The sequence below is a fragment of the Elephas maximus genome, chromosome 12 (assembly GCF_024166365.1).
Source record: "Elephas maximus indicus isolate mEleMax1 chromosome 12, mEleMax1 primary haplotype, whole genome shotgun sequence".
Classification (NCBI taxonomy): Eukaryota; Metazoa; Chordata; class Mammalia; order Proboscidea; family Elephantidae; genus Elephas; species Elephas maximus.
This window is the reverse complement of record NC_064830.1, coordinates 51,299,722-51,327,259: the sequence shown is the minus strand read 5'-3', so window position 1 is coordinate 51,327,259 and position 27,538 is coordinate 51,299,722. Positions and strand designations below refer to the sequence as shown.

Below are 27,538 nucleotides of genomic sequence, written 5' to 3'. Positions count from 1 at the left end.
ATGTAAAGCAAAGTTTAGACAAAACCATTTTTATGGCTGCATGAAGTAGTTTTTTGAACTTTTAATTTACATATGTATAATTTATTCTCCAAATGTTTCAGGAATCTCTCTTCATACCATTAATATGCTTTAAAAAACAAACAAACCTACTGGCTAATAAATTTTTCTTATTTGTAAGGCACCTTTAGGAAGTATAAATACTATTTTTATTTTTTATGGGTAAGTGCCAAAGAGCAAAGCTTTCAAGAACAAAATATATTTTCCTAATATGTTACCCAGTTTTTCTTCTCTAGCCTCAGAAGCAGTAAAGCAAATTGTATACAGATACATAGAATGGGATTTGTTTTGTTTTACTTAAACTACCAGCACAGTTCGTCACAAACGGGAGTAATCGAAAATTATAAAAAGGGCCAGGAGGCCAGAAGTACTCATCTCTGGCTCTTTGACAGGCAGTCACCTAGAGCTGCACTAATGGGGTAAACCTGTTGATAACAAGTATCATGTGTCTATGTAGCCAGAAGTGGATCACGTTTGGGTTGATTTTATTCTTTTAAAGATTAAATAGGCAAGAAGGGCCCTTCAAGATGTTATTCTAATAAAACTGTACATTTTAAACATTGTATCAAATGAACCTTTTGGTGGAAATTTTAAGTACTCTAGCTGCCAAAACGTCTTGACTATTGATGCAATACTTTAATAGAAAACAAAATTTAATCATTACTACACAACTCTTCTGATGAAAACAAAATACAAAGTAAAAACTAAAAATGCTAAAAAAAAATGCTATGACTGTTTTATTCATTTTTAGACATGAACTATTAAAAAGTGAGCTTGTAAACCCAGTTTAAGCCTGCTTAAATCCTGAAAAAATGATCACAAACTACCAGGACACATTCCCTAATACTAGTGAAGTTCTTCATCAATGATTATTTCTCTCTGTGTTCCTTTAGGAACATTATATTTATACTTAAAGCAAGTAAACATTTTAAAACTTTCAATAGTATGACAACCAGCAGTATGAAAAATAACATTCACCTGTTATACAACTAAAAATTTTTGTTTCTCAAGTTTACCAAGTAGAACTTTCTCATTCCTAAACATACAAATTCAAACAACTCTCGTGATTTCCCAAACAAAAAGGTTTACCAACAAATATTTAGGCTCAGATACCAAGAATACCATGGAGATTTTAAAATATAATTCTAATTTTATCTAGACTTTGCTATAGCAATATTTTCAATATATTTCCTATTCTTCTGTTTTAGATAATTCCGAAGATATTGTTCATAAACTGAGTAAGCAATAAACGTACTGCATCCTTCTCTAATTAGAGAGCTTACTAAATTAACAAGTTTTATCTAAACGCCAAATACTCTCTAGTATAAAACACAAGTACAACATACAAATTTCTGAAAAAGACCAGTGATACTGCATTCTGCCCGTACCTTACTTAAAGGGCAAAGAATAGAAAATGCCTGGTTAGTAAATTTAACCTCTCAAGTACCTGAAGTGCACTGGAGAGGTTGGGTTAAATAAAACAAAAACAGTTCTAAGACAGAAGCAGATGAGGTGCCCTGGACAGAACAGAGGAAACAATCCTGTCGCTGAACCTGGAACTGAATAACTGCAGCATATGCAGCAATGGCCTGGGTTACATGAGCCTTTGTATGGACCTTCCTAACCTGAGCTTCTCCTGCCACTTTCACCTAGTTATTCCCTTCAGAGATGCAATACTCTGTGGAAATGTAAAAATCTCTTACCCATTAAAATTTACTCCCAACCTTCTCAAGGAAAAAAAAAAAAGGTAGCTACAAAAGCACTCCTAATCTTGTCAAAGAAAAAAACTATTAATTTATAAAAAACAGGCAAAAAGTACAGAAGTACATAAAAAAAAGCCCTATCATAACAGAAAAAACAGGAAATAGCAAAACTGTCAGAGTTATCCAAATTTGCAAACCTTTCAAAAATACTTACCTTAGTAAGCACTTTTACACTTCTTTTTAAGCAATTTCACTTTAACAGATACTACAAAAACCATCAAAGAATGTGCAAAAACTTGTTTGAATTTACGCAGGTCTCTGCCTCTTACTAGAGGTAAGTACAGTAGCCTTTCCTTATCCATGGTTTCACTTTCCATGGCGGTCAACTGAGGTTCAAAAATGATAAATGAGTATGCAGCGTGATGAAATTTCACACTACACCGCTCTGTCATTAACATTACTTTTATCACATTATACTGTTACAATTGTTCTCTTTTATTATGTTTATTGTTGTTAATCTCTTACTGTGCCTACTTTAGAAATTAAACTTTATCACAGGTATGTATGTATAGGACAAATCATAGTATACATACGGTTTGGTACTATCCACAGTTTCAGGCATCCATGGGAGGTCTTGGAATGTACCCCCATGGATAAAAGGGGACTACTGTAAGCCCAAAAATGTCAAAAGATTTCTCCCAGGGCAGGGTTAATCCAGCCATTTGTGGACAGATGAAGAAACCACTGATTGCAAGGAACCACCTCTCCAACACTAGATCTAAAACCCAGTAACTGTCATTAGCATAACGTTGCTGGTCGGAAGAAACACCAGCAATAGTTTATCACCATTAAGTAAAACTCATTAAAGTTATCCCTAAACCAATGACCCAAAAAAAATTGTATCAGTCACACGACCCTGGGGGAAAAAAAAGAGTAATTTCAAAGAATATGAGTACTTTGGTTATTTCTCTAAGTCAATTTAAATGAGACAAACCAATTCTACCAGCAGAGAACAAGATCAAATCTCAATATTAGTTCAAGAATCGTTTCTCTACCGGGTAAGAAATCTATTGGCAGTATTTTGCTACTACTGTCTGGTAGCAAGATAGTTCCTAAATAAAGGTGGACCCACCAGTATGTTCTTCCCATTTCTTTAACCTAGCTTGTCTCTATGTTCTTTTGCCTGTTTCTGGTGCAATAGAAACGCAACCATTTTCTCTAGCAACACTCACCCCAGTCATCAGTTCTCTTTATCATTTACAAATCCCGCATCCTCCCTCCCTAACCATGACCTCAGCAAAGTGGAAGACTGGCACTTGCTCAAAGGATTAAAAGCACAACAAAAATTATTTTGGAAGTATTAATTCTGAAAAATGGGATCTTTAGTATGGCTACAATGTCAGTCAAATATAAAAAGCTATCATATAAAAACTTAAGTGACTAAATCTTGAACCTTGAGAGGACATAATAGTAAACCATGCTGTCATTTTTTTTTTTTCTTTAATGCATGAAAACCTGAATCCTTCCACTTGACCTGGCAAAGATGTTATAACAGAAAACAGATTATGAATCTGTATGTTGCTATAAACTTACACTAATCCAAGGCAATGTATGTTTGCAAATAATGGAACTAAATCTTTAATTTGTTTTTTCTATCTGCATAATGGACTTGATGCTGTACAATGTGATCTAAATTTCACTGTCAGTTAAAACTCTAAGAGGATACCAATAATTCCAGCAAGCAAAAATAGCGTAACAAAAGAAAAAATCAGAAATAAATGGTACCTGCTGTTGCTTGAAATCGGGTCTTTTTTTAATGAGATTATAAACAGTCACATATTTCATGTACAGTACATAGGCCTTTTCCTCATCACGATCCAATTTGCTTTCTTCTGCTGTCTTGAAGATCTTCAGGGCACTCTGTACATAACTTAAAATTAGAGAAAAAATAATTGTAACACTTGACATCTGGGGGAAAAAAAATAGGTCATGTATCAAGTCCACAGAGAATCTTGATGCAGTAAATTTCATAATTTAGGTTGCACCATTTCAGAATATATAAAGCTGGATATAAGTTTAAATATAATTTCAAATTTTCCCTACACTAAATACTTCTGTCTCATAATACTTATATACCACCAAACTGTCACATGAAAAATGAATTTAGCCCAGTTTTAAAGGGATTTGCTATAATAGATAATGCCCAGTAAGTGGTCCTGGGGCATAATCTATAGTGAAAGAACACGGCTGCACATCATTTGTATTGATCATTATTATTGTTTTAATGTTAAAACAAATATCTTTCAATTATCATCACTCCTTTCTGACCATGAAGTAAAATCACTCCCACCTAAAAATTCAAGAAACCAGGTACAGGAAAGGGGAGATGACTTTAATCTTTATTCTTAGTTAAAGTTGTCTACAAAATACCTGAACTGCACTCTGATCCACTGGCTCTGGAGGGAAAGGAGATTTAAAGGCTAAAATAGGTCATCTTAAGGCAACGTCATGGAAGTTCCATAGATACATCCAAACTCGCTGAGAGATCAAATTACTGGGATGGGGACTGTGGGGACCATGGTCTCAGGAACATCTAGCTCAACTGCCATAACACGGGTTATAACAAAAATGTTCTACATTCTACTTTGGTGAGTAGTCTCTGGGGTCTTAAACATTGTGAGCAGCCATATAAGATACTCAACTGGTGTTACTCCATCCAGAGCAAGGGAGAATGAAGAAAACCAAAGACACAAGGGAAAGATTAGTCCAAAGGACTAATGGACCACAACTACCACAGCCTCCACCAGACTGAGTCCACTAGACTAAGTAGACGGTGCCCAGATACCACCACTGACTGCTCTGCTAGGAATCACAATAGAGGATCCTGGACAGAGATGTAGAAAAATGTAGAACAAAATTCTAACTCAAAAAGAAAAAAAAACAAAAAAACCCAGACTTACTGGTCTGACAGAGTCTGATAGAGATTGGAGAAACCCAGGGAGTATGGTCCCCTGACACCCTTTTAGCTCAGTAATGAAGCCACTCCCGGGGTTCACCCTTCAGCCAAAGATTAGACAGGACCATAAAACAAAACAAAACTAAATGGGCACAGCAGCCCAGGGGCAAGGACTAGAAGGCAGGACAGGACAAAAAGCCGGTAAGGGGGAACCTGAGGTTGAGAAGAGTGTTGACATTTCATGGGGTTGGCAACCAATGTCACAAAAACAGTACGTGTATTAATTGTTTAATGAGACGCTAGTGTGCTCTGTAAACCTTCATCTAAAGTACAATAAATAAAAATAAAACAAAACACGCCATCTTAAAATTCTACTTCAATAAAATAATTTGATGATTCTTTGGTGTTCATCATAAGGATATTTTCTTGGGTTTATTTTAAAAAAGTCTTTAGAAAGCAAACTAATAAAACAGGAATTTCTGCAGGAAGAATTCAATCACTTAGGAGTAGTTTTGACAACCAAGTTTTAGTGGCACATGCTTATACGCAATATGCTTTATCAAAAACTTACAAAGAACAGTGCATCTCGTTTTCCACGTTTTTCAAACAAGGACATGAAGTTGGTCAGGTCACGGAACTAGAACATGTCAAAGGAACAGAGCCAAAGGTAGTCCATATAAGGACCAGTTCAGCCAATGTGGATGCCCTGCCTAGGATGGCATCACAGTCCTGGGATATAGGTCAATCAAGCACAAGCGAATAAGGATATTCTATGGAAGCGTTTAACAATGAGTGCAACAGTTGTTATTTCTCCACTTTTCCCTCACCCTAATGCATGCATATCTCATGGGCCTCTGTGCAGCAGATCAAGCTGGGATGACTGCAATGCCATTGCCAGTCCAGTGAACCACAGAAGCATCCTAAAAGGATTTTAACATTCCTGGGGCATAACTATGATAGCAAAAACATGAATTTGGTATACTTAGGAAGTCCTTCCGACATACCACTTCCTCTGGTCAGGGTTAAGTCCTACAGCTAAAGCAGACAGTGCCAGAATGGATGGACCTGTATTAAGGTTAGGCAAAGCTCCGTGAGAAAGCTTTAAGACCCTTTTAAGACCTTTTTAGACACTTTTATCTTCCCCGTTATTTCTTATTTGGAAATCATTCAACAGGAGTTAAGTAAATATCCTCTGTCACCCCATCAACACTACCATAGCCCATGAAGTAAATAATCCCTCTTTTGTTCTTTCTTACCTCCCAAAAAATCGTTTCAAAAAGTCAATTTTGTCCTTAATAATGTTTAGAAATATCAGTTAGTTTTGCGATTTTTTCCTTCCTGGCCTTCTTTAAAGTTCCTACTGCTCCTTGGTGTATTATTTTCTCCTCATCTTCTGTTTATTTCCTTTAGAAAATGACTCACAAAAATGTCCCTGTGCAATCATAGCTTTCTTTAGATGCCTCTTCGTGGGTTCACCTAGGATTGTACGTATCATTTTTTTACAGCCTCTCATTTCTCTCTAGCCAAAGAACATCCGTTTTCACCCAAATTTCTAAAATGTTTGCCCAAAGTCTAGAGTACACAGCTGGCTAGATCCTCTCTTCTTTTTGAAACTATTATTTCCGAGTCTATAATAATGTGGAAGGAGCCCTGGTGGCACAGTGGTTAAGTGCTTGGCTGCAAACCGAAAGGACAGTGGTTTGAAGCCAGCAGAGATTCCATGGGAGAAAGATGTGGCACTCTGCTTCTGTAAAGATAACCTAGGGAACTCTACGGGGCAGTTCTGCTCTGTCCTACTGGGTTACTGTGAGTCGGAATCGACTTGACGGCAGACAACAACAACAACTTAATACTGTGGTTGCTTTTTTAATCTCCAAGATTCTTCTTTGTTGGTCAAAACAAATTCAGAGAAGAAGTTTTTCTAAATGCCTCCTATCCTTTATCAGAGATAAAATGATGAACAAATTACAATTTTAATGACTTCTAGTACATATCAAAATAGCCACACCTTTCCATCACTATTATATTTTGTCCCAGGAAACATTTTGTAATCTATCAGGAATGCATTATCTCTAGCCTCTGTCTCTATAAACCCTCAAAAATAAAAATGCAAAAAATAAATCATTAGGTTAAAATTCATGTCAAATTGGTGTAAGTTGATATTTTGCTAAAAACGGGACAAAAATACATATCCTTCCTCTCATAAAGAATAAAAAGATTAATAATTATTTTTATACCGTTTTATGAAAAGGCAGTGATTTTTGGCCAAATGATTTTTGTAGAACCTTGTAGTCTCCACCTCTTAAGCTTATGACATGTTATACTCCCCAGAGAGAAAAAATATCTGCATTAACAGAATATACAAATTCTGTCAACATATAGTTAAGAACTTCCCTAAGAAGCTCTTGCTTTATTTGTGTGATCCACTTTTCAAATAAACTTTAAATGAACTAGTTATCTAACCTGAATTAATGTAAATGAATTAAAAATATATAACACATACACACACACAAACTAGCAAAGGATACATACTTCTTAGTGCTTATTTTCTCGGGTTTGACTTCTGTCTTCTTATTGAGGTCTTTTAGTGAAGAACTGAGGTAGAGCTCTTTAGGATCTGAAGCCACAGCAGGCATGATAAATAATCTTTACCGTTCTACTTTTACAATGGATGGTGTTATTTCATTACAAGTACTTCTTTCCTGAAACAAAATGAACACAAGTAATTCCACGAATTTTACCATTAAGAATAAAACAAATAAGCAATTAAAAAAATAAAATTCCTAAATTATATCCTCTGCTAACAGGATAAAGTATCTTGAATACCTATTTTGGGAACTTAAGGTATAGAGTATATCAATGAACAATTTTATTTTTTCCCCAAAGTTTCATTAACTACTAAATTATTATTTGTACTATTTCACCTTAAGTACCATTACTAGAAATTTTACCTATCAAAGGAACGAACAGCAATAATAACAGCTTTTACCTTGTTTGTTAAAACTACATTAATGTATAGATAATTAGGAAGAATTTTCATCTAGAAATATGTCTTATTGATGATATCAGTTTATAAAAGGAAACAAGCAGAAGCAGGGTGTGGGGAGGGAGGACCACTTTATATGGCACTAAGGACAAATTATCATGTTTCTGGTCAAGTATACTCACGTACTGTGTTTTACTCTGAAAAGGTCTTTGGATGTTTCATGACATTCTTTGTTTCTTTGTATGCTTTAGGAAGAATAGCTAGCTATGTACCAATTAAGCTGTATGTGTGTGTATGTGTGTGTACATGTTCAAGGATGCCTATAGATGGAGCTGAGAGGGGCGCACCAAATGAGGAGTCCTCGCAAGATGTTAAATGTCAACAAATGAAAACTTTAGGAATACAATTAAATTGATACAAGGGCTTCAGCTGTGAAGAACTAATTATTGAATAAAAAGCTACATTAATATATTTAAAAGATTACAACTTTTTAATTATTTCCATCATTTCTTTCTATTAGCTTAATGCTCTTCATTCTACCAGCTCGCTATTATTAGATGAATGGACATCAATGAATATCTAATTCTAAAGTAAGGTGCAACTTCGGGTGGTAAAAAATAAAAGGTCTCTGTTCATCTATGTGAAGCTCCAAAAAGCTTTGATTCCAGTCACATTTTATATCAAATATTAATACTTTGTGATTTCTTGGTACACTTCTCTTCTAACCCTGTATTACTATCCATTGTCTTGGTCACCGAAACCAGCTGTCCATTTTTTCTCTTAAAGTCACATTTTTTATAATTTTCACTTTTCTATTTCTATACTTGCTCCATGCACCCATAAAAAAAAAAAAAAAAAAAAAAAACGGTGAACCAAACGTTTTAATTAGCAGTTTGAGATCTATGTATTTATAAACGATGATCTAACATATAAACATTTTCTACACTTTACCCTTCCCTCTAAGTACTGTATCTAAAACTGTACTGAGAAAGGAAAAAAGTCTCCAGACTACATCATCACTCCTAAATGAATCACTAAATACGAAATGTCCTCGTTGTTGCCATTGTTATTGTTAGGTGTCGAGTCAGGTCCAACTCATAGCGACCCTATGCACAACAGAATGAAATACTGCGAGCTCCTGAGCCATCCTTACAATCGTTGTTATGCTTGAGCTCATTGTTGCAGCCACTGTGTCAATCCACTTCACTGAGGCTCTTTCTCTTTTCCGCTCACCCTGTACTCTGCCAAGCATGACATCCTTCTCCAGAGACTGATCCCTCCTGACAACACGTACAAAGTATGTGAGACACAGTCTCGCCATCCTTGCTTCTAAGGAGCGTTCTGGTTGTACTTCTTCCAAGACAGATTTGTTCATTCTCCTGGCAGTCCATGGTACATTCAATATTCTTCGCCAACACCACAATTCAAAGGCATCAATTCTTCTTCAGTCTTCGTTATTCATTGTCCAGCTTTTGCATGCATATGATGCGATTGAAAATAACACAGCTTGGGTCAGGCACACCTTAGTCCTAGTTAGGTATCTGATTCATTAACAATTTATCATCAAATCAGTTAAGAGCAACTATAAAGGAAAGAGTATGATAGGATTCCTTGGATTTCCTCATTTTTATAAAGACAACTGCATCATTTTAGTGTCAATGTAAATCACCAGTAGCAATTACCTTACAAAAAAACACTGTGCTAAGTCTTAAAAATAAAAAGGGCATATAAGACAAGGTCCCTGACCTCCAAGGATAAACACTGTAACTGGAGACTATACCTAACCCTCCTTTATCCCTATCCAATGTCTATCTTCCCAATATTGAGTAAAAAAGTAGGAATATATACAATATATCACTTGTATAAGGTTATAAGGATATAAATGAGGTAGAACTATAAACACAAGGCAACAATAAACACAAAATTCTGTTTCTGGGGCTGGGATTTGGGGAGGCACGGGATGTAAACACAGAGGTAACACGCAAGGAGCTTCAAGGGTAGCGACAAAGTTCTGTTTCTCAAGTTGAGTGGTACATTCACAGGTGGTCATTTCATTATCATGATTTAAAACATATAAGAATGTACTTAATATATATTTCATAATTTTTTAAAAAGAAAACAATAGTACAAGAACTATAAAAAAAATTATATAATCATAAATAAAATGAAGAGTACCCACAGAGATGAAAAAGTTAGGAAACTATGGGTTAAACAAGCAAACGAATACAATATATATCCTTTTTAATACTAATGCTTAAAAAACAGATGTGGGATATAGGAATAACCCGATGTAACTTTGGGGAGTATGGCTTCCACCTACACAATGGTGTGGGTGGAAGCAAGAGCACCTGCATTAAAGAATGCATGTAAAGAAGTGGAAGCAGATCAGGGATAATTTTCAAAATATTTAACAACAAAAAGGAAAAAGATAGGATAGAGTGGAATGGTGCTCCAGGAACAAGGTTACTATTGAGACAAAGGAAGCAACTGTTGAGGAAAGCACAGTAAAGTCAAGAACTAACTTTTTAGGAAGGTGCTTAAGGAAATCTGAGGCCTGATGGATGTCACAAAAGACATCACTGTGGCAGAGGGCACAGGAATTTTGGAGCTTGAACTCTTAATAAGGGCAAGAGGAAGTAAGATAAAGTAACAAGAATATTGCTGACTTTTCTGGCCCCAACTAGATCAGCTGGGGTCTTAACAGAAAGCCAACAAATGCTCCCCTGATATAGCCCAGCTCTTCAACTCTAATTTCCAAAAGCTCAATCAATTTTTAGTGGTGACACTAACAAGTATACTCAGATAAGAAGTAAGGCCAGTGTTGGGCAGAGTGTCCAAGTTAACAGTCCAGTAATGTTGATTTTTCCAATTCTCTCCTCTATCTGGGCTGTAAGTACCAGTGGTCTAATCACAAAGTTTATGTCTAATAAGTGAGGTAGCACATATTTTGACAACTCATAGGTTTCTTGGCTGGGGAAAAAAGATATTGATTTGAACCTGCTAAAATGAAAGCCTAGAATATGCTCTCAGTTGAATGTGTTTCTCATGACTGCCTTTAAAACTTATCTTTAAAAGACAAAGAATATAAAAACTACATATGTTATGTAAAAAAACCTAAAATATCGTTAGCCATTTCGTTAGCCGCTTCAAATTCAATCAAATTTTTTCAGCTGACATGGTGCAAAAGACAGAAACACCATGCCGTCCCTCCACAGCAAAGACCCAAAAAACTAAAACAGAGACAAATGTCATTCCTGGAACCTGAAGTGTCAAATGAAGAGATAAAGAACTCAGCCAAACACGGAATGGAATAAGAAACTGACAAGAGGACAGAGATAAAGGAGAGAGACATGTGGAGGGCCCCTTTCAGCTAACACAGCACGGATCTGCAATCTCGGACTCCTGTCAGGGACTGCCAAATAGGGAGCACCTGAAAGCAGCTTTAAGGAGCTCCCAGCAGGAGCCAGAGCACCTGGTAACCAGCAATACATGCCTTCCCACCTCCATACTCTCCCTGCTGCTCTACCTCCGAGCTTCCTGGCTGGTTGTGGTGGCTCGGCCAGCCGGGAAGTGAGAGTTCATGCTGCTTGGATTCATCCCACCCAAATCAGCAATCAGTAGCCATGGAGTACAGGAAAGGAGCTTCACAAAGTTCCCAGCAGGAGACACAGCACCCAGTAACAAACAATATATGCTTTGCTAACCCCTACCCTCCTCCCCCGCATCCTCCTTTGCTCCCCACAAGCCCCAGTCTCCTGGCCAGGAGGCAACTGCTTCCACCCCAGGCCGCTTGGACTCACCCTGCCCACACTGGCCAGCTCCCTGAGCTAGTGCTGCTTCTTTCCATTTCTTCTGGTTTCTTCCGTGCCTCCCACTGCCTACCCCTCCTTTCTCTCAAATGCCTGGCTCTGTGTGCCATCTTTGCTTCTTCTTGAAAGACCGTGAAGCCCCACTCGACTGGGGAACCACTCCCCTGGCCCATGACACCATGCTGGTGGGATCCTCAGGGCTTTTTTTTTTTTTTTTTTCTGCTTTTGCTTGTTTTGTTTTTACTTTGTTCTGTTTTTTTTTTTTTTTTTCTTTCCATGGCATGGGAGCCCATTCTAGTCAGGGTGCACTGCCTGGCTTAGAAGCCACTCCCCCAATCTGAGCAGACACATAGGAGGGATCCCTGTGGGTACTTCTTTTCTTTCTTTCCTCTCTTTTTCCCTTCCTGTCTCTCTTCATTTCTTAGTTCTCATCTCTCTATACGTATCTTCTTTTTCTGTCTCCTGAACACCTGGTGCCGTGTGACATCTGTACCCCTCTAGAGAGGCTATACTGTGCAGCCTAGGAGCCACTTCCCCAGACTTCAAGGCCCTACAGGAGGAACTCGTGGGGGCTTTTCTTTTCTAGATTTTTATATAGCTTTTTAATTCTTTTTCCCTTTTTCTTTTCTTTTCCTTTTTGCATTTCTTGGTTTCTCATCTCTCCATCCAATGGCAAGCTCCCTTATCACTCTCTTTTTCTTTGTTTTTGGCTCCTGTTTCTCTCTCCTCCTTCCCATACCCCTACTAGTGCCACATATCACAACCTTCCCCCTCTTTCCTGCCTACCTGCACCATGCACTCAACATCAAACCCCTGAGCAGCACAGGCCCAGCCTCCTGGAGCCTAGCCAGCACTGATTCCTGGCCCACCCTGTCAGCCCTAGTAGGTGCCACAAACAACCCATTCCAGCCCCTCCCCTTCAGCTGGACCTGCCCTGCTGCACCATAGCTGAGTGACTGGCCCTGCCCATTGGACAAGGTCAGAAGTATTGTGGCTACTGATGAGCAAAGAACACACAGCTCGCCTGCACAGACATAACCAAATAAAACAAAAAAGGAGGATGAAACAAGTAAACCTACCATTAAGAAAAAAAGAAAATAACTACTGAATGTTCTGAAAACAGCAAACAATATCAAAACATATTAAAAAACAGGACAGGATGGTTCCAGTAAGCGTTCAAAATAAAAACACCAGGTGAATTCTCAGTAGAAAAAAAGGTACTAGAACTACTTGACAGGAAATTCAAATGTCTAATATTCAGAGCAATCCAAGAGTAGAAGCAAAAGCAATGAAAACTAAGGAAAAAACAGACAAATTCATGGAAAATACAGACCAAAAAAATGGAAGAATTCAGGAAAATAATGCAGGAATAAACGGCTAAAATAAATTCACAACTAGAAATCACACAAAAACAACACTTAGAAATCCAAAAGATAAACAAGATTTCAGAAATGGAAAGTGTCATAAAAGGGCTGAGGAGCAAGTCTGAAATGATGGAAGACAGGATCAGTGAAACTGAACACAAACACTTGGATACAACTCTGTTGAAGGAAAACTAAGAAAAAAGAAAAAAAACCCTGAGAATTATGTGGGATACAATCAAAAGCAAAAATGTGCGAGTGATCGAGTTCCAGAACAGGGACAGAAAACACAGAGAAGATCACTGAAGAACTGCTGACAGAAAACTCCCCTAACATCATGAATGATTAAAAGGCGACCATCTGAGGGACGGGGTCAAGATGGCAAAATAGCCAAAAGCTTTAGTCAATCCCTCTTACAACAAAGATCCAAAAGAACAAGTGAACTGATTATATATGTGACAAACTAGGCATCCTAAGCATCAAAGGCAAAATTAAGGAATTGGTCTGAGCAATGGGAAAGGGAGAGGTGGTGCAGAAGCAGCAACGAGTTGCCAAGCCCACACAACACCTCAGCTCTGATTCCTTGGCACCGTTTTTTGACGAGACTGCGGGAGGGCAGATGGTAGTTCCCTGAGACATGGCAGCTTCAGTGATAGAAGGCAAGCGGAGTGGCGCACCCCTGACCCTATGGCGTGTCTACAACAGGGCTGGCTGTGGCATTTAGGAAGTGGCTGCTGCAGTGAAAGAAGGCAACCGAAGTGCTGGCACCCTGACCCCCTGGTGTGACAGCTGCAGGACTGGCGGTGGAGTTTAGGACACAGCTACTTCAGTGAAAGAAGGCAAGAGTGGGATGTAACCCTAATCCCCAAGGGCAATTTTGGCTGGAACCCAGCCAGAGCACACAGGCTACACATGCCTCTGGAATCTGAGATAAAGCAGTACTCTCTACACAAGATAAGTGATTTTGTCTAATTTACCACTTGTGGATCTAAGCTTCTTCTTCTGAACGAACTCTCTCCTATCTATCTGATCCCTCCCCACCCCCGCCACCCCAGCCAGCTTCATTAACAGTTGATTTCCCTGGGCCTGAGATAGAATGTGCTGTGCTCCATGAGCCAGTCTCCTGGCCTGGGAGAAGGAACAAATTAACAAATGGGGAGAAAAATACTCTGCAGTCTCCCCTAGTCTGGAAGCTCAGCGCAAAAGTAGCTCCAGTCCAGGCATAAGCGATCCACAGATAAGCGATCCACAGACTTTCTCTCTCAACCCTACATAGATCTAGGTGGCTATAATATTGCAAGGGCAAATCTGTTTGGGGTCTCACTGTTTTAGCTGTGCAGTGGAGAGGCAGGTTTTGGAGGTCTGATACCGCTTTGCCTATTAAACAGGGCCTTCACCTACCAACAGCAGGGGCCTGAGGACTGGAACCTCCATCCACGCAACCTAGCCACCCCTAAAAGGATAGTGGTGCCTACCAGTCCTTACAGGTATAAGCATTGGGTGCCTAAGGTAGAGCTGGAGAGCCTACCCACCAGTGTGCTCTAAAGAACAAAGATGCTTCTTCCTCACTGACACTTGGGGAAGGCTGTCAGCCTCCTGCCTTCCTCAGAGTGTGACTCTCTACTGCTACCAGAAACCAGTGCATACACCCTTCACCACTGCTCCTCTAAGAGTAGGTGAGAGCCTACACCACACACTATGTCACTGACTATCACGACACCTGAGCTGAATCAATACAAGAATAGTGAATGGACTCCTAGGCTCATCTACCTGGCAACAGCTCCAGCCATGTACTAACAGGACATTAGTGCTTCAAAGGCTCTAATAACTAGTTAGCTCACTCTAGTAGCCTATTTACATATATTGAAACAAAACAAAGCAAGAAACTAGGACACAATGAGCAAACATAAAATAAACTATTACAATAACTTATAAAGGCTCGGAGACAACAGTCGATATCAAATCACATAAAGAAACAGACCATGACTGCTTCAACAAACTACCAAAACAGAGAATCAAGGACTCTCCCAGATGAAGATGTATTTCTGGCATTACCAGATGTTGAATACAAAATATTAATACACAGAACTCTTCAAGACATCAGGAATGAGATCAGGCAACAAACAGAAAAAGCCAAGGAACACACAGATAAAGCAGCTGAAGAAATTAAAAAGATTCAAGAACACAACGAAAAATTTAATAAAATGCAAGAATCCATACAGAGACAGCATTCAGAAATTCAGAAGATTAAGAATAAAATTATAGAAGTAGACAACTCAATAGAAAATCAGTGGAGCAGAACTGAGGAACTGGGATGCAGAATTTCTGAGATTGAAGATAAATCACATGGCACCAATATATCTGAAGAAAAATCAGAAAAAAAGAATTTAAAAAAATGAAGAAACCCTATGAATCATGTGGGAATCTTATCAAGAAGAATCACTTGTGAGTGATTCGAATACCAGGACAGGAAGGGATAACAGAAAATACAGAGAAAATTGTTGAAGATTTGTTAGCAGAGAACTTCCCTAATATTGTGAAAGATGAAAGGATATTTATTCAAGATGCTCATCAAACCCTATACAAGGTAGATCCCAAAAGAAAGTCACCAAGACATATTATCACCAGCTTGCCAAAACCAAAGATAAAGAGAAAACTTTAAGAGCAGCCAGGGATAAGTGAAAAGTCACCTACAAAGGAGAATCAAAAAGAGTAAGTACGGACTACTCGGCAGAAACCACGCAGGCAAAAAAGCAATGGGATGACATATATAAAGCGTTGAAGGAGAAAAATTGCTAGCCAAGAATCATATACCCAGTAAAACCGTCTCTCATGTATGAAGACAAAATTAAGACATTCACAGATACACAGAAGCTTAAGGAATTTGCAAAAATGAAACCAAAACCACAAGAAATACTAACGGAAATTCTCTGGATAGAAAATCAGTAATAATAGATATCAACCCAACACCAGAACACAGAGTAGAGCAACCAGGTATCAACTCAGTTTGGGAAATTATAAAAACAAATCAAGATTAAAAAAAAAAAAGCCCAAAACAGAGAATCAGTGATACCATTATGTATAAGATGACAATAATCAATAAAGAGGGACCAAATAAAAAAAGGTATATAGATCTTCCACATAGAGAGGAAATCAAGGCAATATAGTGACACACAAGATAGGTTTAAACATAGAAAATTAGGAGTAAATATCAAGGTAACCACAAAGAAGACTAACAATCCTACACTTCAAAATAAAAAACAAAATCAACATAAAGAATCAGCAAAAACAAATTCAACCACAAAGAAAAAGAGGAACACACAATTTACAAAGAAAAACTTCTCAGCACAAAAAAGTAAGTGGAAAAATGAAACTGTCAACAACACACAAAAAAAGGCATCAAAATGACAACACTAAACTCATACTTATCTATAATCAGGCTGAATGTAAATGGACTAAATGCATCAATAAAGAGACACAGAGTTGCAAACTGGACAAAAAACACAATCCGGCTATATGTTACCTAAAAGAGACACATCTCACTTAGAAACAAACAAAAATTCAAAGGATGGAAAAAATATATCAAGCAAACAACAACCAAAAGGAGCAGGAGTGGCTATACTAATCTCTGACAAAAGAGACTTCAAACTTAAATCTACCATGAAGGATAAGGAAGGACACCATATAATGATTAAATGGACAATAAACCAGGATGATATTACCATATTAAATATTTATGCAACCAATGACAGGGCTGCAAGATGCATAAAACAAACTCTTAACGGCACTGAAAAGTGAGATAGACAGCTCCACAATAATAGTAGGAGACTTCAATAACCACTTAAAGTGAAGGACAGACCATCCAGAATGAGGCTCAATAAAGACAGGACAGAGCTAAATGCCACAATTAACCAACTTGACCTCATACACATACACAGAACACTCTACCCAACAGCATCCAAGTATACTTTCTTTTCCAAAGCACATGGAACATTCTCTAGAATAGACCATATATTCGGCCATAAAGCAAGCCTTAACAGAATCCAAAACACTGAAATATTACAAAGCATCTTCTCTGACCAAAACACCATAAAAGTAGAAATCAATAACAGAAAAAGCAGGGAAAAGAAATCAAACACTTGGAAACTGAACAATACCCTGCTCATAAAACACTGGGTTATAGAAAATATTAAGGATGGAATAAAGAAATTCATAGAATCCAATGAGAATGAAAACACTTCCTATCAGAACCTTTGGGACAAATGAAAGCAGTGCTCAGAGGTCAATTTATATCAATAAATGCAGACATCCAAAAAGAAGAAAGGTCCAAAATCAAAGATTTATCCCTATAACTTGAATAAATAGAAAGAGAGCAACAAAAGAAACCTTCATGCACCAGAAGAAAGCAAAAAATAAAAACTAGAGCAGAGTTAAATAAAACAGGAAACACAGAAACAACTGAAAAGTTAACAAGACCAAAGCTGGTTCTTTGCAAAGATTAAATCAATTAACCACTGGCCAGAGTGACAAAAGAAAAACAGGAGAGGAAGCAAATACCCCAAATAAGAAATGATATGGGTTTGGGGATGGGGGATATCACAACAGACCCAATTGAAATTACGAAAGTCATAACTGAGTACTATAAAAAGTTGTACTCTGACAAATTTGAAAACCTAGAGGAAATGGACAAATTTCTACAAACACACTACCCACCTAAACTAACACAGAAAGAGAACAACTAAATAAACCTACAACAAAAGGAGAGATTGAAAAAGTAATCAAAAAACTCCCAATGAAGAAAAGCCCTGCCCTGACAGCTTCACTGGAGAATTCTACCAAACTTTCATAGAAGAGTTAACACCACTACTACTAAAGGTATTTAAGAGCATAGAAAAGGATGGAATACTCATTCTATGAAGCCAGCATAACCCTGATACCAAAACCAGGTAAAGACTCCTCAAAAAAGGAAAATTACAGGCCAATATGCCTCATGAAATTAAGATGCAAAAATCCTCAACAAAATCGTAATTCAACAACATATCAAAAAAAATCATTTGCCATGACCAAGTGGGATTCATAGCAGATGTGCAGGGATGATTCAACATTAGAAAAACAATCAATGTAATCCATCACATAAATAAAACAAAAGACAAGAACCACATGATCTTATCAATTGATGCCGAAAAGGCATCTGACAAAGTCCAACACCCACTCACGATAAAAACTCTCAGCAAAACAGGATTAGAAAGAAAATTGCTAAACTTTATAAAGGGCATTTATACAAAGCCAACAGCCAACATCATCCTAAATGGAGAGAGACTGAAACCATCCCCACTGAGAACAGGAACCAGACAAGGATGCCCTTTATCACCACTCTTATTCAACACTGTCCTGGAGGTCCTAGCCAGAGGTATAGGGCTAGATAAAGAAATAAAGGTCATCCAATTGGCAAAGAAGACGTAAGTATCTCTATTTGCAGATGGCATGATCTTATATACAGAAAAACCTAGGAATCCTTGAGAAAACTACTGAAACTCATAGACAAGTTCGGCAGAGTTTCAAGATACAAGATAAACACAGAAAAATCAGTTGGATTTCCTCTACATCAACAAACAGAGTGACGACGAAGAGCAAACAACAGCCCCTAAGAAGATAAAGTACTTAGGAATGAATCTAACCAGAGACATGAAAGACCTATAGAAAGAAAACTACAAAACACTACTGCAAGAAACCAAAAGAGGCCTTCATAAGTGGAAAAACATTCCTTGCTCATGGATAGGAAGACTCAACATTGTAAAAATGTCTATTCTACCCAAACTGATCTATAGATACAATGCAATCCCCATCCAAATACCAGTGGCATTTTTTAATGAGATGGAGAAACAAACCACCAATTTCATATGGGAGGGAAAGAGGCCCCGGAGAAGTAAAGCATTACTGAAAAATAAGAACAAAGTAGAAGGCCTCACACTACCTAACTTTCGAACATATTATACCACCACGGTGGACAAAAGAGCCTGGTACTTGTACAACAACAGATACAAAGACCAATGGAACAGAATTGAGAATCCAGACAAAATCCATCTACATATGAGCAACTGATATTTGACAAAGGCCCAAAGTCTGTTAAATGGGGAAAAGACAGTCTCTTTAACAAATGGTGCTGGCATAACTGGATATCCACCTACAAAAAAATGAAATAAGATCTATACCTCACACCATGCACAAAAACCAACTCAAAGTGGATCAAAGACCTAAATATAAAATCTAAAATGGTAAAGTTCATGGAAGAAAAAATAGGAACAATGGAAGGAGCCCTAATACATGGCATAAACAGTACACAAAACATTACTAGAACTGGAAACTCAGCAAAAGAAAAAATTAGATAACTGGGAGCTCCTGAAAGTCAAAAACCTATGCTAATCCAAAGACGTCACCGAAAGAGTAAAAAGATTACCTATAGATTGGGAAAAAGTTTTTAGCTATGACATCTCCAATCAGGGGCTGATCTCTAAAATCTACATATACTGCAAAAACGCACTTCTCTAAAGAAGACATTTAGTTAGCTAATAGATACATGAGGAAATGCTGAGGATCATTAGCCATTAGAGAAATGAAAATCAAAACTACCATGAGATTCCATCTCACTCCAACAAGGCTGGCATTAATCCAAAAAACACAATAAATGTTGGAGAGGTTGTGGAGAGACTGTAACACTTATATACTGCTGGTGGCAATGTAAAATGGTACAGTCGCTTTGGCACTTCCTTACAAAGCTAGAAATAGAACTTCCATAAGATCAAGCAATCCCACTCCTTGGAATATTTCCTAGAGAACTAAGAGCCTTTACATGAACAGATACATGCACACCCATGTTCACTGCAGCACTGTTTAAAATAGCAAAAAGATGGAAGCAACCAAGGTGCTCATCGACAGATGAATGGATAAATTATGGTATATTCACACAATGGTATACCATGCATCAATAAAGACCAACAACGAATCTGTGAAACAGTGCATAACATGGAGAAACCTCGAAGACATTACGTGGACTGAAAGTAGTCAGCTGCAAAAGGACAAATATTGTATGAGGCCACTATTATAAGAACTCAACAAATAGTTTAAACAGAGAAGAAAATATTATTTGACGGTTACGAGAGGGGGGAGAGAGAGAGAAACGGAGGGGGAATTCACTAATTAGATAGCAGACAAGAAGTAATTTAGGTGAAGGGATGGACAACACACAATACAGGAGAGGTCAGCACAACTGGACTATACAAAAAGCAAAGATGTCTCCTGAATAAATCGACCACTTTGAAGGCCAGTGTACCAGGGGCAGGGGTTTGGGGACCATGGTTTCAGGGGACATCTAGGTCAACTGGCGTAATAAAAACTATTAAGAAAACATTCTGCATCCCATTTTGGAGCATGGCATCTGGGGTCTTAAACGCTAGCAAGTGGCCATCTAAGATGGAACAATTGGTCATCTAAGATGGAACAATTGGTCTCAGTCCCCCTGGAGCAGAGGGGAATGAAGATCTCCAGAGACTCAAGGTAAGTACGAGCCCAAGAGTCAGCAATGGGGCATGTAAAACAAACTACATCATCCTGAGACCAGAAGAGCCAGACGGTAGCCAGCTACAATGGCTCACTGCCACCAATTCTCATAAAAAGACCAGACTTAATTGTCTGACTGAGACCAGAGGGACCCCGGAGATCATGGTCCCCAGACCTCCTGTTAGCCCAAGGCAGGAACCATTCTCGAAGACAACTCTTCAGACAGGGATTGGACTGGACTACAAGACAGAAAACGATACTGGTGAGGAGTGGGCTTCTTGAATCAAGTAGACACAAGAGACTATGTGGGCAGCTCCTGTCTGGAGGGGAGATGTGAAGACCGAGGGGAACAGAAGCTAGCCAAATGGACATGGAAACAAAGGATGGAGAGAAGGAATGTGCTGTCTCATTAGCGAGAGAGAAACTAGGAGTATAGAGCAAGGTGTATATAAGGTTTTGTATGACAGACTGACTTGATTTGTAAACTCTCACTTAAAGCACAATAAAAAAAAAAAAAAACTGACCATCCAAGAAGGTCAATGAACGCCATATACAATATCCCCCAAAAGAAAAAGGCATATCATAACCACACTTACTAAAATCAAAGACAAAGAAAAAACCCAGAGAGCAGCTCAAGAAAAACAGAGTCACATGTAAAGGAGAAACAATAAGACTAAGCTCTGATTATTTGGCATAAACCATGCAGGCAAGGCAATGGGATGACATATATAGAACCTTGAAAGAAAAAAACTGCCAACCAAGAATAATACATCCTGCAAAACTCTTGTTCAAATATGACGGTGAAACTAGGGTATTTCCAGATAAACAGGAACTAAGGGAATATGTAAAAACCAAACCAAACTTACAAAACTTATTAAAGGCAGACCTTCAATCTGAGGACAAACAACATTAGACCACAGCCTGAATCTAGGATACAAGATTGTACCAGCGAGATACCATTCTAGGAAAAGAACCCTCGAGGACTATCCAAAACCAAAAGAATTGCAACAGGGAACCAGAAAAAGGTTACTCTCTAAATGACAAGAATGTTGGAACAATAAAAAAGGAAATAAACAGTATGATGAGGAATGCAAGGCTATACCAAGTTAATAACAGACTGGTCCAAACCAGGACAATAAGAGTAAATTTCAGGTAACCACAAAGAAAGTTAACAAATCTACTCATCTAAATAAGAAAAACATAAATTCTCAACGAAAACAAAAGAAATCCACAAACAAAAGGAATTCAGGCACTGGAGAGTAAGAGGAACAAAGAAAACAGTAGCACCCCAAAAAAAAAAAAAACCTACAAAATGACAGCAATAAACTCATACCTATCAATAATTACACTGAGTGTAAATGGCCTAAACGCACCCATAGAGACGCAGAGAGTGAGAAAATGGATTAAAAAAACAGAATCCATCAATATGCTGTCTACAAGAGACACACCTTAGAAAAAAAGATGTAAATTTATTAAAAGTCAAAGGATGGAAAAAAATATATCAAGCAAATAGCTACCCAAAAAGAGCTGGACTGGCAATACTAATCTCAGATAAAAGAGTCTTTAAAACAAAATTCACCAAAAAAGACAAAGAAGGGCACTATATAATGATTACAGGGATAATCCATCACGAAGACTTAACAATAATAAACATCTACGCACCCAATGACAGGGCTCCAAAATACATAAAACAAACTCTAACAGCACTGAAAACAGAAATTGACAGTTCCACAATAACAGTAGTAGACTTCAACACACCACCCTCAGTAAAGGAAAGAACATCTAGAAAGTCAGCAAAGATACAGAGGAGCTAAAGAGCACAATCAGCCAACTTGACCTCATAGACTACGGAACACTCCACTCAACAGCTGCAAAGTACACATTCTTCTCCAATGCACATGGAATGTTCTCCAGAAAAGACCACATCTTAGGCCACAGGGCAAGCCTCAACAATATCCAAAACACTGAGATAACAAAAATTATCATTTCTGACCAAAACACCATCAAAGCAGAAATTAACAACAGGAAGAATAAAGAAAAAAGACCCATCACATCGAAAATGAATAACATCCTGCTGAAAAACCACTGGGTAGAGGCGGAGCCAAGGTGGCGGAATAGACAGACGCTTCCAGTGAGCCCTCTTCCAACAAAGGCCCGAAAAAACAAGTGAAACGCATATATTTATGACTAGCTAGGAGCCCTGAACATCAAAGGCAAGCTTAGAAAATGATCTGAGGGGCAGGGGGAGGAAGAGACAGTTCAGAAGCGGAGATGAATTACCAGACCTGAACGGCAGGGAGCTGTCAGGCACCATTCCCATGAGTGAGCAGCAGTGGGCTGGTACTAGCGATCGACCGTAGTTTCCTTGGGGGAAGAAGTCAGCCACATAGCCTACTCGCATCTCTGGAACCAGAGAAGAACGGTGCTCTCAGCAAAAGCTAAGTACTAGCGTATATTTTACCACGCCTCCCCCCCCCCCCCAATTCCCAAGCCAGCTTCAGCGGCTGATTTCCCTGGGCCTGATATAGGCCCTGTTGAGTGCCTAGAGCCATCCTCCCGGCCTTGGAGAAAGAATAAATTTGCAACTGGGTGAAAAGATAATCTGTCATCTCCACTAACTGGGGAAGTCCAGGACAGAGGAGGATCCTGTCCAGGCATAAACGGTCCATGGACTTTGACTACATTTTCCCTCTGCACAGAGCTGTGTGGACCTATTTCAGGAGAACACACCTTTGTGGGCAGATTCCGTTTCAGCTGTGCATCGAAGAGGTGGGTGTTCGATGTTTGACGTTGCTTCGGCTATTAAACAGGGTCCTCAACTACTCACATCAGGGGCCTAAGGACTGGTAGCTCCACTCAGGTAACCCAGCCACCTATGACAGGGGTCCAAGAACAACTGCTACCTCCCAGTCCTTAAAACCAAAAACATTAGATGCCCGTGCTCCGTCTGCAGAACTCACCTACCTGCACGCTCTAGGGAACAGAGACACGCTTTCCTCAGAGACACACTGGGGACAATTCTAAGCCCCCTGCATGTTCAGCGTGCTACCCCCTGCTCCAACCAGATACTGGTACTACACCCATGACCCTTGCCCCTCTAAGACTGTAGGACAGAGCCTTACCACACACTTGATGATCAGCTACCTGGACACCTGAGCTGAATTCATACAAGAAAAGTGAACGGACTCCCAGACTGATATACCTGATAACAGCTCTAGCCATTTGGAGACAGGACGCCAGAGCTCTAAAGGTGAAAATAATCAAGCTAGCTCACCCAAGCAACCTATTTGGGCATATCAAAACATAACAAAGCAAGGAACTACGACATAGTAAGCAAACATAAAATAAAGTAGTACAATAACTTACGGATGACTCAGAGACAACAGTCAATATCAAGTCACATAAAGAAACAGACCATGATCGCCTCAACAAGCTCTCAAAACAAAGAATCAAGGGATCTTCTAGATGAAAGTGCCATCCTAGAATTACCAGAAGCAGAATACAAAGATTAATATACAGAACCCTTCAGGACATCAGGAAGGAAATGAGGCAATACGCAGAACAAGGAACACACAGATAAAGCAAATGAAGGAATTAAAAAGATTATATAGGAACATAATGAAAACCTTAATAAGGTGGAAAAATCCATACACAGACAGCAATCAGAAATTCAGAAGATTAATAAGGAAATTACAGAAGTAGACAACTCAATAGAAAGTCAAAGGAGCAGAACTGAGCAAGTAGAAGGCAGAATTTCTAAACTTGAAGATAAAGCACTTGGCACTAATATATTTGAAGAAAAATCAGATAAAAGAATTTAAAAAATGAAGAAAGCTTAAGAATCATGTGGGACTCTTTCAAGACAAATAACCTATGAGTGACTGGAGTACTAGAACAGGGAGGGATAACAGAAAATACAGAGAGTATTGTTGTAGATTTCTTGGTGGAAAACTTCCCTGGTATCGTGAAAGATGAAAAGATATCTATCCAAGATGCTCATCGAACTCCACATAAGGTAGATCTCAAAAGAAAGTCACCAAGACATATTTTAATCAACTTGCCAAAACCAAAGATAAAGAGAGAATTTTAAGAGTAGCTAGGGAGAAACGAAAAGTCACCTACAAGGGAGAGCCAATAAGAATAAGCTCAGACTACTCGGCAGAAACCATGCAGGCAAGAAGGCAATGGGATGACTTATTTAAAAAACAGAAGGAAAAAAATTGCCAGCCAAGAATCTTATATCCAGCAAAACTGTCTCTCAAATATGAAGGTGAAATTAGGACATTTCCAGATAAACAGAAGTTTAGGAAATTTGTAAAAGCCAAACCAAAACTACAAGGAATGCTAAAGGGAGTTCTTTGGTTAGAAAAGCAATAATCTCAGGTAACAACCCAAGACTACAACACAGGGCAGAGGTATCAGAAGTCAACCCAGAAAGGGAAATCACAAAAATAAATCAAGATAAAAAACGCTCAGAAGAGGGAAACAGCAATGTTAGTATGTAAAACAAGACAACATTAAAACAATAAAAAGGGACTAAGAAATGTAGTCCAAGATCTTCCATATGGACAGGAAGACAAGGCAATCAAATAAAAAAAAGTTAGGTTTAAAGTCAGAAAAATAGGAGTAAATAATAAGGTAACCACAAAAGAGACAAACTATCCTGCACATCAAAATAAAATGCAAGAAAAAAATAGAGACTCAGCAGAAACAAAATCAACAACAATGAATATGAGGAAAGGACAATATAGAAAGATAATCTACTCAGCACATAAAACTAAGCGGGAAAAAGAAAAAGTCTACACCACAAAAAAAAGACATCGAATGATAGCACTAAATTCATACCTGTCCATAATTACGCTGAATGTAAATGGACTAAATGCACCACTAAAGTGACAGAGAGTGGCAGAATGGACTAAAAAACACAATTTGTCTATATGCTGTCTACAAGAGACACAACTTAGAGACAAAAACAAACTAAAACTCAAAGGACAGAAAAATATGTATCAAGCAAACAACAATCAAAAAAGAGCAGGAATGGAGATATTAATTTCTGACAAAAACAGACTTTAAAGATAAATCCATCATAAAACATAAGGAAGGAAACTATACAATGATTAAAGGAACAATATACAAGGAAGAGGAAACCCTGGTGGTGTAGTGGTTAAGTGCTACAGCTGCTAACCAAAGGGTTGGCAGTTCGAATCCACCAGGCGCTCCTTCGAAACTCTATACGGCAAATCTACTCTGTCCTCTAGGGTCACTATGAGTCGAAATCGACTCGACGGCACTGGGTTTGATTTTGTTTTATACAAAGAAGATATAACCATATTAAATATTTAGGCATCCAATGACAGGGCTGCAAGATACATAAAAGAAACTCAGCACTGAAAAGAGTGATAGCTCTACAATAATAGCAGGAGACTTCAACACACCACTTTCGGTGAAGGGAAGGATATCCAGAAAGAAGCTCAATAAAGACACAGTAGATCTAAATGCCAAAATCAACCAACTTGACCTCATAGGCATATACAGAACACTCTACCCAACAGCAACCAAGTATACTTTCTTTTCTGGTGCACATGGAACTTTCTCTAGAATAAACCACATAATTAGGTCATAAAGCAAGCCATAGCAGAATCCAACACACTGAAATATTACAAAGCATCTTCTCTGACCATAAAGCCATAAAAGTGGAAATCAATAACAGAAAAAGCAGGGAAAAGAAACCAAACACTTGGAAACTGAACAATACCCTGCTCATAAAACACTGGGTTATAGAAAATATTAAGGATGGAATAAAGAAATTCATAGAATCCAATGAGAATGAAAACACTTCCTATCAAAACCTTTGGGACACAGCGAATTCAATGCTCAGAGGTCAATTTACATCAATAAATGCACACATCCGAAAAGAAAATGCCAAAATCTAAGAATTATCCCTACAACTTGAACAAATACAAAAACAGCAACAAAAGAGAAACCCTCAGGCACCAGAAGTAAACAAATAATAAAAATTAGGGCAGAACTAAATGAAACAGAAAAACAACTTAAAGAATTAACAAGACCAAAAATTTGGTTCTTTTTGGAAAAAAATCAACAAAATTGATAAACCATTGGCCAAATTGAGAAAAGAAAAACAGGAGAGGAAGCAAATAACTTGAGTAAGAAATGAGATGGGTGATATTACAAGGGACCCAAAAGAAATTAAAAGAATCACATCAGATTACTATGAAAAACTGTACTCTAACAAATTTGAAAACCTAGAGGAAACAGATGAATTCCTAGAAACACACTACTTACCTAAACTAACAACAGAGGTATAACAACTAAACAGACCCATAAAAAGAAGAGGCTGAAAAGGTAATCAAAAAACTCCCAACAAAAAAAAAGCCATAGCCCAGAGGGCTTCACTGCAGAGTTCTACAAAACTTTCAGAAAACAGTTAACACCATTACTACTACAGGTATTTCAGAGCATAGAAAAGAATGGAATACTCCCAAACTCATTCTATGAAGCCAGCATGCCCCTGGCACCAAAACCAGGTAAAGGCACCACAAAAAAAAGAAAATTACAAAAAAAAGAAAAAGAAAATTACAGACCTATATCCCTCATGAACTTAGATGCAAAAATATTCAACAAATTTCTAGCCAATACAATTCAACAACATATCAAAAAAGTAACTCACCACGACCAAGTGGGATTCATACCAGTTATGCATGGATGCTTCAACATAAGAAAAACAATTAATGTAATCCATCATATAAATAAAACAAAAAACAACAATCACATGGTTTTATCGACTGATGCAGAAAAGGCATTTGACAAAGTTCAACACCCATTCATGATAAAAATTCTCAGTAAAATAGAAGTAGAACGAAAATTCCTCAGCGTAATAAAGGGCATTTACACAAAGCCAACAGCCAACATCATCCTAAATGGAGACAGCCTGAATGCGTTCCCCTTGAGATTGGGAACCAGACAAGGATGCCCTTTATCACTGCTCTTATTCAACATTGTACTGGAGGTCCTAGCCAGAGCGATTAGGCTAGATAAAGAAATAAAGGGCATCCAGATTGGCAAGGAAGAAGTAAAAGTATCTCTATTTC

General features: G+C 38.2%; 1 protein-coding gene across 4 annotated transcripts in view; it reads right to left on the bottom strand.

Moving 5' to 3' along the window:
- The window catches only part of USP8 (ubiquitin specific peptidase 8), a 98,131-nt gene that overhangs the window by 50,565 nt on the left and 20,028 nt on the right, over positions 1–27,538 (bottom strand). For 3 of the 4 annotated variants that reach the window (XM_049904957.1, XM_049904956.1, XM_049904959.1), the window contains exons 2-3: positions 7,249–7,418; positions 3,546–3,690 (exon numbers count right to left, since the gene is read on the bottom strand). In XM_049904957.1, coding sequence (XP_049760914.1) covers positions 3,546–3,690; positions 7,249–7,352 — 249 coding nt within the window. In that variant the 5' untranslated portion in view covers positions 7,353–7,418. Of the gene's footprint in view, positions 1–3,545; positions 3,691–7,248; positions 7,419–22,714; positions 22,833–27,538 lie in introns of all 4 variants that reach the window. The other variant, XM_049904958.1, reaches the window with a different exon arrangement.